Consider the following 19,314-nt stretch of genomic DNA (forward strand, 5'->3'; position numbering starts at 1 on the left):
GAGACAAATAAAACTGAATGCGAGATGTATTTTCCTAGTGAGTTTTCATGGTAGGATTTATACAGGTATACATGAAACATGGATAAGAAAAATTGTGGAAAAGAAGCTTAGTAAAGAACAATCTGAATTCAGGTGAAATAGAGGTTGTCAAGACCAGATTTTCACTTTAAGACAAAAAGAGTTGAAAAATCATGGAAATATAACAAGAATCTGCATTTAAGTTTCATAGATATGAAAAAGGCATATAACAAGGAGCCAAGAGAAAAGCTTTTCAAAATGCTACAATTATGTCATGTAAATAGGACATTATATCGAGCAATACATAGTCTATATTTGAGCTGTAAGTCAACTGTCAGAATTAAAGGAGGTTTAGGAAGATGGTTTGATGTTCAGATGTGAGACAAGGATATGTGTTATCTCCATTGTTTTTCATCATCTATATGGATTACATTATGAAGAAAAGAAATATTACACCTGATATCAAAACTGATGTTAATCTCAGTTCTTTATTTTATACAGGTGTTAAACTTCAAAATAAATCCAGTACAAGTCTGCAAGCTAAGCTGACTAAAATGAATAACTTTTGTAATAAATGTGATATGAAAATCAGCAATAAAAAGACAAAGACATTTAAAATAGGTAGAAACATTGAAAACATCAACCGCATCCTGATCGGAAAACCTACTGAACAAATAAAATTTCAGCTATTTGGGAACAGTTTTTAGTGAAGATGGAAATGAAATCTGGAAATAGACAACAGAATAAGTAAAGTTAAAAATAATAAAAAATAGAAATAGCCAAAGATTAATTGATTTCTCTATCTACAATAATCTAAGAATAATGAATACAATGCTCAAACAGAAAGATGTTCATAAATTCACATGGTTAGCAAAAGGATCAAAATCTATTATAGATTATACATAGAAAACAATAAAATAGGTAAATTCATTCTTGATGTTAGTCTTCCAAGGTTTTGAAATTGAATCAGATCATTAGTTATACATGACATCAATATGGTTTTCCCCAAGATGGATCACATACCAGTATCCATTTAGACAACTGAGAACCTAGGTTCTCAGTCAGCTCATTATCTGACTCCGATAAAAGAAAACTATATCGGCAAAAAATAAATGAAAAATTACAGCAACTACCCTCAGATGAATCTATTAATGAAGAATGGAAGGAAAAGAAAAAAAGGCCTTTGTAACTTGGATCCAGAAATCAGGAAAATCATATATGAAAAAAAAGGAAGGCCTATAAAAAATTGTTAAGCACAAACAAAATATAGGATGAAATTGAATATAAACACAAAAAGAGAAACACGTAAAAGACGGCATTCAATGGAACAATTTCATTACCAATTTAGAAAACAATATTGATAAACCTCAAACACAAACATAAATTTATAAGACATGAATAATAACCTTAGAGAATCGATCAAGTTCAATATTATACCTTTAGAGGACTGGCTTAAATATTAGAAAGAATTATGGACAACTGATGACAACTCATTCTCAAAACCATTATCTGCAAATAATTCAACAGACTTCTTTACTCTTGAAGATTTAGAGTCAACACTTAAACAATGCAAGAATCATAGAAGCCCAGGAGAAGATGGTATCAATATGGAACTTTTCAAATGCTCTGGAGACATCTTCAGATACAAACTACTAGAATACATGAATAAGATCCTAAATGTCCAACACCCAGAAAACTGGAAAAATGCTATGATTGTTCCCATTTTTAAAACAGGCAATATTAAGACAATAAAGACAATATCTGCAGAGAATTTGAGTTGTGTTTAAAGTGTGTATGATGAGCTGTGTATATGATAATAGGACTTCCTAGATGAGTCTTTGACTCCATGGGGTCCTGAATGTAACTTCATGGAGAGATTGAGAGCAGTTGATGATGTGGAAGAGAGAGACTGACTGTAAGTGAGCAAGGGGTGTATGGGGAGTTGAGCAAACTAGATGAAAACAAGGCTGTGGGACTTAATAACATATCACCAGTATTCTGAAGGAATGTGCCAGGGAATTGACATCTGCCTTGACATATTTTTTTAATATGAGTCTTGCATTAGGTCAAGTTCCTAAGGAGTGGAAGGAGAGCAAGATTGTGCTGCTTTATAAGGGAGGTGATAGAACTCAAGCATCAAATTATAGGCCTATCTGTGTGTGTTGTCAGGTATTGTGGTTAAGTTGTTGGAGAAGCTTGTGAGAACTAGGATCCGGAATTGGGTTGACAACAATGGTATTATCTTTGATGGACAGCATGGATTTGCTAAAGGGAGGTCATGTTTTAGTAATCTACATACTTATTACAATAAGGTGACTCCTTCCTTGGACAGAGGAAAGGGATACACAGTAATATACTTAGATTTTGCAAAGGCTTTTGGTAGATTACTGCATGATAAGTTGATAGTCAAACTAGAGCAGATGGGGTTGGATATTAGATTAGTGCCTAGGATTGGAGACTGGCTATCTGATAGGTATCAGCAAGTTGTGTATGGGTGAGCAATATCCAAGAAAAGCAAAGTCACTAGAGGTGTGCCTCAAGGGACTGTTTTAGGGCCATTACTGTTTAACTTGTATATTAATGATATTGGTGAAGTGGATGGAGATATTCAGTTGTTTGCAGATGATGCAAAGTTGGGACGAACCATGAAGAGTAGAAGATGTTGTGGCAAAAAGACTTGAATAAAATGAGTGATTGGGCACAGGAATGAGGATGTAAGTTGAATGTTGGAAAATGTAAGGTTTTAAAATTTGGGAAACAAAGATGGGATACAGAATTTATGCTTGGTGAGGATATACTATCGGAGGTGGAGGAAATAAGAGATCTTAGGGTGATAGTGGATAAGGATCTGAAATTTAGGGGACACATTGCCAAAATTGCGAAGACAGCACAAAGACTTCTGGGAATGGTGTGGAGGACACTGACTTGTAAAAGTAGGGAGATTCTTGTTCCATTGTATAAGGCTTTGATTAGGCCACACATGGACTACTGTGCCCGGATTTGGTCACCTGGTTTTCAGAAGGACGAAAAGATGTTGGAAAGGATCCAGAGGCTACTGACTAAGGTAGTTTTTGACCTCTGGAATGTTGAATATGAGGAAGAGGAGAGATATGATAGAGACCTACAAGTTAGTAAGGGGTTGTTATAAGATCAATGCTGGAGAGGTTCTACAGAAAACAGTGGGAGATCAGGGGGAGAACCAGAGGTCATACCTGGAAGCTGTATAAGGAGGGTGTGAGCAGGGGAGTGAGAAGCAGGTTTTTTGCATGCTGAGTTGTGAATGATTGGAATGCTTTGCCTGAAAGCGTGGTGTCTGCAGAGAATTTGAGTGTGTTTAAAGCATAGTATGAAGAGCTGTCTGTATGATAACAGGACCTCCTAGATGAGTCTTTGACTTCATGGGGTCTTGGGTGATAATAATAATTAATGAATGTCAAAACTTATAGAGGCATTAGCCTTTTAAATACCAGATATAAAATATATTCAAGTCTCTTAAAGACTCCAAATATTATGAAAATATTTTTGGAGCAGAACAAAACGGTTTAACGAAAGGCAGATCCTGCTTCGACACCTTCTTCACTCTCAAGCTCCTGACAGAAAAAAGAAGAGAATTCAATTTAGAAAACCACGTTTTATAAAAAGGCCTTTGATAAAGTCAATCGTAATAAGCTACTGGAAATTTTAAGAGATGACAACATTCCTAAACAGTTAATTAAAGCAATTTTCAATATACATAACAATAACCAAATTAAAATAAACATATCAGCACAAAAATATGCATCAGAGAACATAAATGCAGTCCAACAAGAATGTAGTCTATTGTCACTTCTCCTTAATATCTATATTAACAATATAATAAGAGAGTGGAGGGAAATAACCAGTTTTGGCATTCAAATAAATGATACAACATGGATACAATTTTATTCACCGATGATCAGGTTCTAATTGAAGATAATGAAGATTCACTACAGCAAGCAGCCTTTTCATTAAATGAAATAGCAAAAACATACGATATAGAAATCTCCACTTCCAAAACCAAAGTCATGGCAATTAAAGGTCAAGACCCAATTAGAAGCAAAATCTGCATCAACGATGATATTATTATACTATTATGTGACACCTCCAGGGAGTCCAAGGGAGGGCACCTACTCTACAACTCTCTGTCTCTCTCTACCAACTACAATGAACCACAACTACCATCATCATTTACACCAATGCCATCTACTTCCCATGGCGGGATTCAAACCAGCAGCCTTTTGGCTAGAGAGCAGATATGCTAACCACTCAGCCAACCAAGCTGAGTGGTTAGCATATAATATTAATATATTATATTAATATATAATAATATTATATATTATTATATATTATATTACAGAACAGATTAATACTTCAAATATCTAGATTACCACTTCTCTTATGAAAGAGAGAAAGACATGCAACATAAAATAAGCAATTAGATAGGAATAACAAAAGCTATTAATCAGATATTCAAATTCATAATTAATAAACAAGAATAATAATCCATAACTTAATAGCAAAACCTATCCTAACATATGGTTCAGAAGCCTGGACCATAACTCAAGCAAATAGAAAAAGAGTGATAAGTTCATAAGGTTACATCGACTGTCTTAGATTACATCGATCTTTAGAGAAAGAGGTGGAAACAACATAAAAAAAGAAAGAATTAAGGAAAATTCCCCCAGAGAGATACAGAGATATCGACCTCAAAGGAGAAAGAATAGAGGATGGCCTTTGAAAAGATGGGAAGAGACCATAACAGGCCACCAGGCCTATTACTGGAAAGGAAGAAGAAGAATAATCAAAGCTGGTATGGTTGGGAAGCCAGTTGAATAAATTTAATATGGAATAAGGGAGAAATTACCCAAAACACCAAACTAGCTATATACAAAACAGTGATCAAACCAATTTCTACTTATGGATTTGAGAGCTGGGTTAGAAATAAAACACTTTTCTATTCGACTGATGGAGAATGCTTAAGTAATCTATGATTCACTGATGATATTCTAATAGCAACATTGCCAAAGGAACTAGAACACACAATTGTTGAAGTAAATGATATCTGAAGACCTACAAATAAATATGGATAAATTAAAAATAATGTATAGTCGAAATACTCTAGAACAAAAACAAATTCAAATAAATCAAAGACATTCAAATAGTGAACTCATACAAATATCTGAGATAAATCATTACAAACAACCATAAATTTGATAATGAAATTTCAGAATAACAGCAGGATGGAAAGTTTTAACCATTATAAAGAGACATTTAAAAGAAATTTACCAAACTGCCTAAAAAGAAGGATCTACAACCAGCATGTACTACAAACAATGACCTATTGTAGTGAATACCTGGAATCTGAATAAAATACACCAACAGATGCTGAAAACAACATAAAGAAACATGTTTTGGGAATAACCCAGCTAAATAAAAAGAAGAATTTTGGATAAGGAAGCCAAGAATGGTAATGGACATTGCATTAGTAATAAAAGGCAACAAATGTCACTGGGCAGGACATGTGATGAGAATGTCTGAAAAAAGATGGACAAAGAGAACAACAGAATGGATGCCAAGAACTGGTTATCAGAAACCAAGTAGACCAGTGGTAGGAGCGGAAGACAGGATAACAATGTTATGGACATTTATGGTGGGAGGTGCACAAGATGGGCCAAAATGGAAGAAGCATGGATAGGCATTCATCCAGCAATGGAGTGAAGAAAGCTGTTAATGATGATGAAACCATTCAGCTCAGCACAGTGGTTAAGGCTGCAATCATCAAGTGATATGATAATGCTGCAAGTAGTCTACACTAGGTGCAAGCTATTTACATAGTTCATGGAATATGACATGCCATGTATCATGCATATTTACTAATAAGAAAATGTTAATGTGTAAAGATGAATAGAATAGAAAATTATATTCTATTCATCTTTACACAATAACCATTTTCTTCTTAGTAATAAGCATGCTACATGGCATGTCATATTGCATAAAAAACTTTGTAAATAACATACACCTACTGTAGATTATTTATGGCATCATCATGTTACTTTACTGCTAATTTACTGTTTTGTTGCTAATTAGAGACAGAGAAGTTGTCTAAAGGATGATAAAGTATGTTTAAACTTTGATTCAAGTCTGTCATTGCTGCATGTGCAGAAAATACACTAGTAGAGTTTAAACATAAACGACGATTATCTTACCCTTCCCTTAAATGTCAAATTCAACAATCTATTACAATGAAATAAGTTAGCTTCATAAGAAACCTAATTATGATATGATAAGGCAGATGCCTACTTATATTTTCTGCTATATATCTGTCAATTGCATGCATTCTCTCTCTCTCTCGCTTGCTTTGTTGTACAAGATGAAAAATCTTCAGGTATAAAGCCCTTACAAAGTTCTTTTTGTCATCTTGCAAAACAGGGCAACGAACAGACAATGTTAACAGACAAATACTCTGGATTCATAATCTTAGTTTCGACGTAATTTCAACTAACCTCTGAACTCAATAAAGATCGAAACGGTCTGGGTAATGGCCCTTCCCTTAATGCATAGTATTATACATGTCCGTTTATGTGTTTTACATTATGGGAGATACTAAAGCAAGTGATCCGAACTGACTCCACCTTTACCACGAGTTGCCCTAGTCCTGAAAATACTTCAGGCACAAACTTTGTTTGCTTACACTTGGATAAGGATTAGCATAGCCAAGTGAAAAAACTTCCATCAACCTCTGAACTATCAATGAATTAATATCTGAACTGTAATCCTGCACATACAACTTGCACTGCAGATGAAAACAATAATTATTTACATGAAGCATTGTCGTTATTTAATATTTATTCAGTTGCCTTAAGCATGAAATGCTTGCTATACATCTTTACATTACATATCATTACATATGGGCAACTCCATGGAGTCAGTAGATTCATCGCGGGACGTCCACTACATCAGAAAGTTATGAATAATAAACAATCTCAGTACCTGAAATGAATTTTCAAAATCATCTACAATCTGACCAGAGGTGGGAGTGGCCATTTTAATCAGTTTTCCAAATAAGTAATTCTTCAAACATTCATTACAAAGTCAAAGGAAATTTTAAACTTCAGCTTGTAAACAAGTTAAGAGATAGCTGCGCCATCTACAAAAAAAAAAAAAAATAGCTTTAAATGATGGTAAAAAAATATTTTTTACAAATATTATGAAATATTCAGTGGACTGAAGCCACCAGTGGCAGACAAGCGAAATACGGTCAAGAAATTACTATAAAGTGATCCACGAGTCCGTTATTTTATAATTTTTAAATAAAAATGACGAATAATTAAAAAAACATAGCAGACATTTAGGCCTATTCATACGTCAGCCCACAGGAATCGCCCCTTAACCAGTCGATCTAGTGCGCCCCTCGCTCCCCTCTCCGTTCGTTGCAGAATTATTTGAAGAGAAAGAGAAGTAGAAGGCAGAAAAATAAGTTAGATGATCATCATCATCACTTCTCCAGGATGGCTCCAAGGCTTGAGGAGGCTTAATTTTCCTACATAACTCTAGAGAATTTGACGATTGTACCATAATTTTGACCCGCATGGTCGTTGCTCAGAATCGTGTGATCTATCCAAAGTGCTGCAATGTGCCAGGCCGTATACTACTTGAGATCCTTCGCTGTTTAAAGTGTGTCCTAGATTTTGGTTTATATTTAATAATTTATTATTAAATATTAACTTAAAAAAAAAAAAAAAAATCAGCTAACGCCTTTTTATTCCCGTATATACGGGAGTAGGCGAGGCCATTTAGCCCTATCTAACTTTTGGAGACTGAGTGGGCAGTTCAATCTCCACCGGTACCCAATCAGAGACAGATGGCCCAAGGCTATCACTAATTAAGCGGTACGCAGTGAAGAGAGACGGCTCAAATGTGCCGCCATCTCGTGGTCTCTAACCCTAACACAATATATTTTAATGTCTGAAATAATGTGGGTTCTACGGTCGATTTTCTTGAGTTTACAGGACGAAAAACCCGAGTTTCCGGGAGGAAAAACCTGCTTGCCCGTGCCAGAGATCGACTAACTCGGGAACCGGTCGAAAAAAGGCTTAGAAAAATTTCCTCTAGTCGCCGACTAGACTCGAAACCAAGACTTCCTTCGTGCGGCCTAGCGCAATGGTTATTAACTTATTAAATATTAATTTATTATTAAATATTTAATTCTACATCACGCTACTGCACTATGCGTGCAGTAGGGTGATGTAGAATTAAATTAAAATATATCTGATAAAAATAAATTAGATTAAATTAAAATAAAATAACATACATAAATTTACTTTACACAAGTAATGTTTGAAATTACTGACGATGTCCTAAGATACTTAGGACGAAATATTACTTATTAAATAATTTAAGTACTGTGGTCACGTGTGAATGTTTAAGTTGCATCAGTCTTGGAGCCTTCTTTATGCAATGGAGCTATTTTCCCCCCCCCTCTCTCCACGCTTCTCGGGTCTAACCTAAAGCTGAGACTTAGATTAAAGAATATGGTCAAGGGCAGTGACAATTCTTTCATCACTTCATGTAAAACTCGAGCTGGTATACCATCCAATCCCACAGATGTATTCTCATCAAGATTCTGTAATATGTTATGCACCTCTATTTGATTTACCTCAGTTCCCATATAAGCTTTTGCCTCTTTCGTTCCCGTAATATTACCACCTGGATGACATATTCTTGCAAAAGTGTTCACTTGGTAATTCTACTATTTCCACTGATTCAGTTACCTCTTACCATCGCTATTCATTAAAATTGTCTGCCATGTTCATTCTTTCTTGTACTTGGGGCATATCGAAAGAACTATTTTGGATTATATTTAGCCTCCATTAACTTCCATTCATACTTTGCTTTTGCCTTTGTTACCACGCTAGTTATCCTTTTGGCCTGTGCCTTGTACTGTTCACGTGGCTGCAGGTCAACTTTCTTCTTAAATTCCCTCCACAATTTTTTCTTTTTTTTGCAACTCCAGCTTACTGATGATATTCATCTGTTTAACTCCCAATTGATTTACTCTCCTGACTCTCAGTATGCACTCTGCCATTACCTCCCTCAAACACTCCTTTACCATTTCTCATGCACTTCCAACATCCAACCCTTGTAGTTTTACATGACATGGCACCGATCCAAGCAATTTCCTAAGCTTGTCATGCTTTACAGACCTGTAATTCCACATATACTCCGTGTTAATTGAAAATTCCACACATTTAGCCACCTCCCAGGTCAACTATATGATCACTCCAACCAGTTGGTGGCAACGTGGTTATATTCGTTATAGCAAAATTCTCAGATGCAATTACTAGATCGGGCACTCTAGAACCTCTAGTATATTCCATCACATACTCTCTCAGGTAACTGTCCCTTATTATGTACATAAATTCCTTTTCTTTCCTCCTATGTGTCCTCTTCTCCTTCCAATCTATGCTCATACAGTTGAAATTCATAATAACTACACTGTCCTGTATTCGTTAAGTCTATTTGTCGATGCATAGTATCTCCATCATCTATTCTATCCCATGGTCTATAGCAGCATCCAACTATATTTTGTTCTGTTAGTCTCTATCTCACACACCAGATAGCCTCACATATGATTTTAGGAGTGCTTTGCAGTTGAATTTCTACTCTCTTCGGATTCAGTTTATCGGCTATCATCGATAATATTCCTCCACTCATTCTTTTCTCTGTATCCTCCCTGAACACACTATGCACTTCACATTCTATCCCACTAACTATCATCTTCTGTTAGCCATGTCTCACTAAATCCAATAACCATTGGGCAGGATGAACTGACCAATGGCAAAAATTCCTCCTGCTTGTTCTGAATGCTTCTGACATTAGTGCAGTGGCGTATCCAGAGGGGGAGGAAGGGGCCAGGGCACCCCCAAAGAAAAGGAAAATACACTAGAAAATTTTCCGAAAATATTTTCCTAATTAAAATTCTTTTTTTTTTTTATTTGTGTTGTGTTGTGTCTTCTTTTTCTATACTACTTATGAATTAGCTATCACTGCAGATGCTCAGTCAGTAGGTCGTATGCGATGCGTAGTGTGTATTCGCAAATCGTCTACTCAACTCTCCCCCCCCCAAGGTTAAATCCTGAGCGCCCGGATCCCTCCAAGATTAAATTCTGAGCACTTAATGTACACTAATGTACACTGCATTAGTGTACATTAAGTGCAAAAGCCCCTTAGCCCCATTGCTGTCCTAAGGCTTTATACTAACTGTCCCATTCTGATTTGTTAAGAGTGCTACTAACTTAGGCATATTATACACAACCTTACGCTCATCAGCCCCACTGATGTCTGCATATCCACTCAACAGCTCCCACCCTCAAAAGCCCTAGTTTCCTTGATTCTGCACATCTACTTTCACTTTATTCAGCAAGAACACATTTTCCGATCTCTTAGTACTAAATCCACTTAGATATAATCCATCCTTTTTGTATAAGTCCTTTTGCACGTCAAATTCACTCCACATATCTACAGTGTAGCTGAGCCTGTGTAGCTCAGTGGATGTGGCGGTTGCACAACACGGCGCTTGACCGCACGAAGGAAGACTTCTTGGTTTCGAATCTAGTCGGCGAGTAGAAGAAATTTTTCTAATCCTTTTTTCGACCGGTTCCCGAGTTAGTCGAACTCTGGCATGGGCAAGTGGGTTTTTTCTCCGGTAAATTCAAGAAAATCGACCGTAGAACCCACATTATTTCAGACATTAAAAATACGAGTGTTAGGGTTAGGGACCACGAGATGGCGGCACTTGTTGAGCCATCACCCTTCACTGCGTGCCGCTTAATTAGTGATAGCCTTCGGCCAGCTATCTCTAATAGGGTACCAGTGGAGATTGAACTGCCCACTCAGTCTTCAAAAGTTAGATAGGGCTAAAAAATGGCCTCGCCTACTCCCTATATACGGGAAAAAAAAGGCGTTAGCTGGGTGGGGTTATCCACAACTCGACACTTCTCCTGCATAAACTACGCATCGAGTCATTCGCTATTATTGCCCGCTTCTCCTGTACTCTGTCATAATGTGGCAACAGACTCACTATCTTAACTCCCTCCTACCCTATGATTAATTTTTTCATCGGGCAAGCACGATTTTTTCAACCTCACGTCGATTACACATTTTATGATTGAATTGCTATACAAGTCTTGCTGTTTAATTTTTCTCTCTCTCTTGGACAAGCGCCCATTTCTCTTATCTCGTACTTTTCTTTCTGTTCAGCTGACTCACGTGCCAGACGTTTCTGCATTCGCTCTGGTTCCTAGTTCGCCCTCTGTATCACCCTGAATAACCAGGCTATCTTCCTCATTCCAGCCAATCCTTCATTCTTTATATCAGTCCTATTATTTTTTCGTCCAATACTTTTACTCTCCCTCTCTCTGTTGTATGATATTTAATCTCTCTTTCAATCATATCAGCTGTTACATCACGCAATTTCAAGCATATTCTGAATTCCATCCACTACTTCAATCTAGCGACCTGAGACACACTTTTATTCTCACTCTCATAGCATTTTCGGCACACTTTCCCACCACTATTGCTTTCAGACCAAATTCCATGTCTTCGGTAACGCGTACATTTCGCAGACACTGCACTGAACGAAGTTCCTTTGGCTTCGTGCATTGTCTTTTGCTAAAAGGGACAATGGTGTGCTCCACAGAAATGCCAGGAAGTATCGATCAATCGAACGATTGAACCCTGTCCAACTACTAACCGTGCTCAAACTTGCTTTAGCTATTAGTAGCAGCGGCTTTACCAGTGGCGCACCCAGAGGGGGAGAAGGGGCCCGGGCAACCCCCAAAGAAAAGGAAAAAACACTAGAAAAATTTCCAAAAATCTTTTCCTAATTAAAATTCATTTTTTTTTATTTATGTTGTGTGCTACTTATGAATTAGCGATCACTGCAGATGCTGAGTTATAGGTCGTATGCGATGTGTAGTGTGTATTCGCAAAACGTCTACTCAACTCGGTCCCCCCCGAAGGTTAAATCCTGAGCGCTTGGCCCCCTCCAAGATTAAATCTTGAGTGTGCCACTGGGCTCTACCAATCGACCAAAGGTTGCCACACTCTCCCTCGATGAGTCTTAGGACTTTATGGAGGTGTCAAGCAATTGGATTTGAAGAAGGTTCTGGGATGAATGTGTTTAAAGGAGACGAATCGAACTGTATAAAAGTGACGGGCTGCATTTGAATAGTTTTGGTGTGAGTCATTTGGGGAGACTACTGCTGGAGGGGAGAGTAATGAGTGCAGAGAATGAATCTGAGCAGGTAAGAAGCAATGTGAAAGAGTGGGAGAGTTAGGAAGGAGAGATTGAAGTGGTGCTTATGAATGAAGGAGTGGGCAACATGAGTGTAGAGAATGAGAGAATAAGTGGGGCAAGACAAACAGGGGAACACAGTGCGAGAAAGGCTGATGTACACTATGTGAATGCATGTGTAGATGAAAAGGGAAGGGGATGAACTGGGATCTAGCGAAAGCAATTGCATTTGAAGAAGATTCTGGGATGAATAAGGAGAAAAGAAATGGCTTGAGGAAGTAGGATAAGTCACATCTAATAAATCGTATCAGTGAAACTTGTTAGAGATCCAGGTATGCGCTGCTATGTTTGTATACGAATGCTGAAAGTATCAGAAACAAGGGAAATTAAATAGTTGCAAACACTATTTCATTCATCTCAAAAACTGTTGGAATAAGTGAGACATGGGCTGATGAGGATGACATCCTGACAAGAACAGAAAGGGAAGGCTATGGTGTATTTTGTGAAGAGAGAAAGGGTATAAAAGGTGAGTGCAATTAATAGAAAAAGTTATATCCATACATGGTAAAGATGCAAGGGGAGAATAGTGGTGCAAGATAGTGGTTAATTGAATGAAATACTTCGTTGGATGTTGCTAGGACCTGGTATTTTGGAGGATAGTGACCAGGAAATGTATAAGCAAATTAACCAAGCAAATGGGAAAAGGGTCATCATATGATTTTAATTATGTCAATATAGATTGCAATGATGAGATAGCAACCAGAAGTAAAGAAAATGAGTTTTTGAGGGACAACTACCTCAGGCAGTATATAACAGAGGGCAAGAGGATTGAGGATCTTGGATTTGATCATTTCATTAGAGGGTGCCATTATAAAGGAGGTATCAAATCTCCCTCCACCTGGTGAGAGTGCCCATGAAGTGATTACATAGGTGGTTGCCAACAATATGAAGAAATTGTAGATGTGGAAGTACAAGGCTGGTGATTATTGATAAGCTCAGGAGGCAGCTTGCAGTTGTAGCATGGAATGGGTGGAAAGGAGATTAATGTTGCTTGGGTGATATTCAAGAACTATCTAGTAGAGGCAATGTCTAAATGTATTCCAAAGGTCAGAAGGTTAAATAAAGTAGGTGTGAAATGGATGAATGCAGAGATTAAGCATGCAGTGCAGTGATTAGCTGCTTCCAAAAAGACATTTTGGAGCCAGCTTAAGAGAAGTGGTAGTCAATTCCATGAGGTATACAAAAACAGGCAAGGAGGGTGACTTGGTTGGTAAGGGTAGCAAAACTTAAGTGAAGCCAAAATGAATCCTGGGGAATTCTTTCAGTATGTAGCCAGCAAAAATAAGAATGATTATGGTAGGATGGCTCTGATTGGAGAAAATGGTATAAGGACAACTACTGCAGCAGAGTATCTAGTTGAGATATTTAATGAGCATTTCATAAAGATCTTTGATCCTTGTGAATGTGACATCATGGAGTTTGAAAGCAGTGGATGAAGAGGAGGAGGAGAGATTGACTGAGTGAGCAAGAGAGGTATATGGAGAATAAAGCAAATTTGATATTAATCAGACTGTGAGACTTGATGAGATATCAACACATATTTTGAAGGAATGTGCCAGGGAGTTGACATCTGCTTTGACATATTTTTTCAAATATGAGTCTTACATTGTATCATGTTCCAAAGGAGCAGAAGGAAGGCAAGATTGTACTTCATAAAGGTGACAGAATTCAAGCATCAAATTACAGGTCAATCTGTGTCAGGTATTGTGCTTATAGTGTTGGAAAGGCTGCTGAGAATCTGGATCCAGATTTGGGTTCACAACAATGGTATTATCTTTGATTGACAGCAAAAATTTGCTAAAAGGAGGTCATATTTAGAGTAAAGTGGATGACAAACAATATTAAACAGGAATTGCATGCGAAAAAGAGGCTATGGAAGAGAAATAAGGACACAGGTGAAGAGAAGATGGATGAAGAAAATAAGACAGGCCAGAAGAGTGACTAGTGTGGTAAGGAAAGTGAAACTGGAATATGAGAGGAGACTGGCCCTAAGATCCAAAGAAAATCCTAGGGAATTTTTTAGCTATGTGGCCAGTAAGAGGAGAAATGACTGTGGAAGAATGATATTGTGGGATAAAAATTGGAATAGAGTGACTGATGCAGAGGACATAGTGGAATTGTTCAATGAACACTTTATTGGACTATTTCATCCTAGAGGAGTCAGTTTTAATGCTAGAGGGATAGGGCTGGTTCAAGGTTTAGAGGTAGAGGAGGAGAGTGTGTTTCAGATACTAAGTACTCTGGATGTCAGTAAAGCTTTGGGACTGGATGGTATTTCACCACGAGTTTTGAGAGAAGGTGCTAGGGAACTGACAGTGCCTTTAACCTGGCTTTTCAATGAAAGTCTAGCTTTGGCAAAGGTGCCCATGGAATGGAAGGAAGGTAAGATAGTGCCATTGCATAAGGGTGGTAACAGACTGGAAGTGTCTAATTATAGGCCAGTATGTGTGTCATCAGTAGTTGTTAAGATCTCGGAGAAAGAAGTGAGGGACTGTATACAGCATTGGGCAGATGAAGGTAATGTTATCTGTGAGAGTCAACATGGATTTGTGAAAGGGCGCTCTTGTTTTAGCAACATGCTAGCCTTTTATAATAAAGTTACAAGAACATATGCTGCCATTTTCTTAGACTTAGCGAAGGCATTTGACAGGGTGCCACATGATAAGCTGATATTTAAGTTGCAGCACATGGGTCTGGATGTCAGATTGGTCAACTGGATTCAGGATTGGCTGTCTGATAGGTATCAGAGAGTTGTGTATGGTGGAGCAGTTTCAAGGAGGAAGAAGGTTACAAGTGGGGTCCCACAGGGCTCAGTACTAGGACCTATATTGTTTAACCTTTATATCAATGATATTGCCAGTGGATTGCAAGGGGATATTCAGTTATTTGAGGATGATGCGAAGCTGGGAAGGATTATTAGTAATAGTGCAGATGTGGTAGCCCTGCAAGAGGATTTAAATAAGCTAGATAGATGGGCAAATGAATGGGGTGTCAGTTTAATGCAGCAAAATGTAAGGTCTTGAGGTTTGGGAAACATCGATGGGATGCTGCATACTCTATGGGAGGAGTTATACTGGAGGAAAGTAGGGGAGACAAGAGATCTGGGGTTGATGATTGATAGAAACCTGAAGTTTAGGGGACATATTGCAAAGGTGGTGAAGGTAACACAGACGATTGCTGCAATTATGAGAAGGACACTGACCTGCAGAGATAAGAGGGCTATCATTCCGTTGTATAAGTCGCTGATCAGACCACACTTGGACTATTGTTCTCAGATCTGGTCCCCAGGATTTGAAGGGGCTAAATTAACTGTGGAAAGGATACAAAGACGGATGACAAAGATGGTTTCAGGACTGTACAAGGATAGTTATGAGGATCGGCTGAGGGAATGTGGACTGCAGAGTTTGGTGGATAGAAGGAGAGGTAATATGACTGAGACTTTTAAACTGTTGAGAGGTGGTTACAGGGTTGACACTGGGGAGTTGTTTCGCTTGGTTGAACAGCGGGAAGGAGTGATGACAAGAGGCCATCCCTGGAAGTTACGAAAGGAAACTGTGAGCAAGAGGATGAGGAGTGGTTTCTTTGCATGGAGGGTGGTTGAACCGTGGAATGCATTGCCTGATGGAGTGGTGGGAGCAAGAACGGTCAATGAGTTTAAAGAGTGATATGATAGACTTTGTGTTTCTTAGGGAGTACCTCCCTTCGATGAGTCTTGACAGACTTTATGTTCTTAGGAAGGACCTCCCACGATGTGTCTTTTGACTCCATGGAGGCCTGAATAATAATAATAATAATAATAATATTTTAGTAAACTACTTACTTATTACAATAAGATGACGACAGCATTGAATGTGGGAGATGGATATAGCAGCATACTTCATCATCATCAAATTCCTGCCATGTACCCTCAAGGGGTGTACAGGATATGACAGTACTACATGAAAAAATTACATCATTACTAACTTCCTATCTACAATTTTCCTCCAAATCAGTCTGTTACTTGTCAAGACTCCAACATTATCAGATCTTATATTTCTATCATCTAAGGCACTTTGTACCGTATCAATCCACCTATATCTTGGTCTTCCTCTGGGTCGTTTTCCTGCCAACCTGGCAGAGAACACTTGTTTTGCTAATCTTTCCTCTCCCATTCTATTTAAGTGACCATACCATCTGAGATTAGCTCTGCTAACGCATTCCTGGATGCTGACAATGTCAAGTTCTTTTCTAATATCCTCATTTTTAATATGATATTGCCATTGATGCCATCTGTTCACGCCTCTAATCTTTCTCAGGACTCTCATATCTGCGGTCTCTAGTCTTTGGTCAAGTGTTTTACTTCTGACCCAGCTCTCAGATCCATAAGTTAAAATTGGTTTGAACACAGTCTTGTATACAGCTAATTTAGTGTTCCGACTAATTTCTTTCTTATTCCATATGAATTTATTCAATTGACTTCCCACGATACCAGCTTTGCTGATTGTGTTGTCTATTTCTATATTTAGTTTACCATCTTCAGTAAAAATTGTGCCTAAGTAGCTGAAATGGTTTACTTGTTCCACAGGTTCTCCATTCACAACACAGTTGACATTTTCAATGATTCTGCCTATTTTCATTGTCTTTGTCTTTTTATTGCTGACCTTCATACCATATCTATTACAACAGCAATTGAATTTAGTCAGAGAATCTTGCAGACTTGTAGCGGATTTATTTAGAAGTATAACATCATCCGCATAAAGCAAAGAGCTGACATTAACATCTCCAATTTTGATATCAGGTTTAATACCACATTCCTTCATAATGTGATCCATATAGATAATGAATAACAGAGGGGATAATGTACATCCTTGTCTCACACCAGATTTAACATTAAACCATCTTCCTGTACTTCCTTCAATTCTAACTGCTGACTCACAACTCAAATAAAGACTAAGTATTGCTTGATATAATGCCCCATTGACACCATATAACTGCAGCGTATTGAATAGCTTCTCTCTTGGCACCTTATCATATGCCTTTTCCAAATCGACAAAACTTAAATACAGATCTTTGTTATATTCCCATGCTTTCTCGACTATTTGTCGTAAAGTGAAGATATGATCCTGACAGCCTCTATTTGCCCTGAATCCAGCTTGTTCTTCACCAAGCTTTTCTTCCACAATTCTTCTCAACCGTTTCTCAAGTATACTTGCATAGATCTTACCAGGAACACTAAGTAGGGAAATACCTCTGTAATTCTCACATTCAGTTTTATTTCCCTTTTTATATATGGGTACTATGAGAGCTCTACTCCAATCATTGGGAATTCGTCCCTCCGTCCAGGCTTTCTGAACTATGCAGTGCAGCCACTGTAAGACTCTTATACCACCATACTTTAGCATTTCTGGTCGAATATCATCTACTCCTGCTGCCTTTCCACATTTCAAGCCTTTGATGGCTTTTTCTACTTCAAGTATGGATATGTATTCCTGACTGCATGCCTGGTCAGTGTTTTTTATCACTGTGCTGTCATCACTGCTTGTTTCATTTAGCAGTTTTTCAAAGTAATTACTCCATACTTCAAGGATATCTTTTTCTCCTGTTTTCATTTCACCTTTATCATCTCTAATTCCTTTTACAGCACGCTTTCCTCCATTCCTAAGCTTCTTCAACAACCTCCAGAATATTTTGCCACCTTCTTGATATTTATTTTCTATATTCTTGCCAAAGTCCTCCCATGACTTTTGTTTAGCTAGTTTTACACACTGTTTAGCTTTCTTACATTTGTCTCTGTATTCTGTAAGAGTAAAAGCTGACTTATTTGCCAGGAACTTTTGATATGCTTTCTTCTTTTCCTTCACTGCCTCTTTAACTTCCTGTGTCCACCAGGGAGTTCTGATTTTTTTATCCTTGCACACAACCTCACCACATGCCTCTCTGGCAGAATCAATCAATGTTTCCTTCAGAGTTTGCCACTGACTCTCCAAGGTTTGATTCCTGTTCTCAAACTCTTTCATTTTCTTTTCAATAATATTTCTGTATTTTAGTCTACAGTTCACATCTGAGAGCTGCTCAACTTTTATTCGCTTTAAAACTTTCTTACATGTTATTCTTTTCAATATGAAATTCAATTTTATCCTGCTCAAGACTAAATAGTGATCACTTCCAATTTCAAATCCTCTGTACACTCTGGTGTCCTGCACCAGGGAGAAAACATCACTATCAACAATAACATAGTCAATGAGACTTTTCTTATTCCTAGCCTCTTCTCTCCATGTGAATTTGTGCACATTTTTATGTTGGAACATGGTGTTAGTAATAACCAGTCCATGTCCTGAGCAGAAATCCAACAGATATTTGCCATTATTATTAGCTTTGCTCTTTTCTCCAAATTTTCCCAAAATATTTTTGTATGTCTCACAATCATTTCCTACTCTACTATTTAGATCCCCAACAAGGACCAACTTTTCCTTTTTCATTGTGTCAGTTGCTTTTTCTAAAGCCTCAAAAAATTCCTCCACTTCTACCTTAGTAGAACCTTCTGTGGGACCATAGGCACAAATAAGTCTCATTGTCCAGTTCCCCATTCTCATATTTGCCCACATTACTCTACTTGAGACTGACTGCCATTCAAGAAGATTAGCCTCGTATTTTGTGTTGAATACTATGGCTACTCCTTCTTTTCCTTGATTGTCATTGCCTGAATATAACATTTTGTATTTATTGCTCAGAAAGATCTCACCAGTTTTGGTCTTTTTTGTTTCAGTCACCCCTATTATGTCGATCTGGTACTTATCTAATTCCTCAGCTAGCTCCATTTCTTTGCCATTCAGGCTTCTTACGTTGATAGTACCGATCTTTAACTCTGGTGATGTTGAGTTGGGGTTTGTTTTCAGATTTGTTCCAGTAGCTGACTTTTCGCTGTTCGCCCTGGTTCCCTGGCG

The 19,314-nt window shown here is 37.8% G+C and overlaps 1 protein-coding gene across 1 annotated transcript in view; it reads right to left on the minus strand.

The window, feature by feature from the left end:
* MED28 (mediator complex subunit 28) overlaps positions 1-7,171 on the minus strand; it is a 72,837-nt gene extending 65,666 nt beyond the window's left edge. Inside the window, exon 1 of the mRNA XM_090414007.1 lies at positions 7,027-7,171. Coding sequence (XP_090270133.1) covers positions 7,027-7,080 — 54 coding nt within the window. The 5' untranslated portion in view covers positions 7,081-7,171. The remainder of the gene's footprint in view (positions 1-7,026) is intronic.
* Between the last annotated feature and the right edge of the window lie 12,143 nt (positions 7,172-19,314).

The sequence above is a fragment of the Typopeltis vanoorti genome, chromosome 24 (assembly GCF_054136105.1).
Source record: "Typopeltis vanoorti isolate ZY-2024b chromosome 24, IOZ_Tvanoo_1.0, whole genome shotgun sequence".
In the NCBI taxonomy this organism is placed as follows: Eukaryota; Metazoa; Arthropoda; class Arachnida; order Uropygi; family Thelyphonidae; genus Typopeltis; species Typopeltis vanoorti.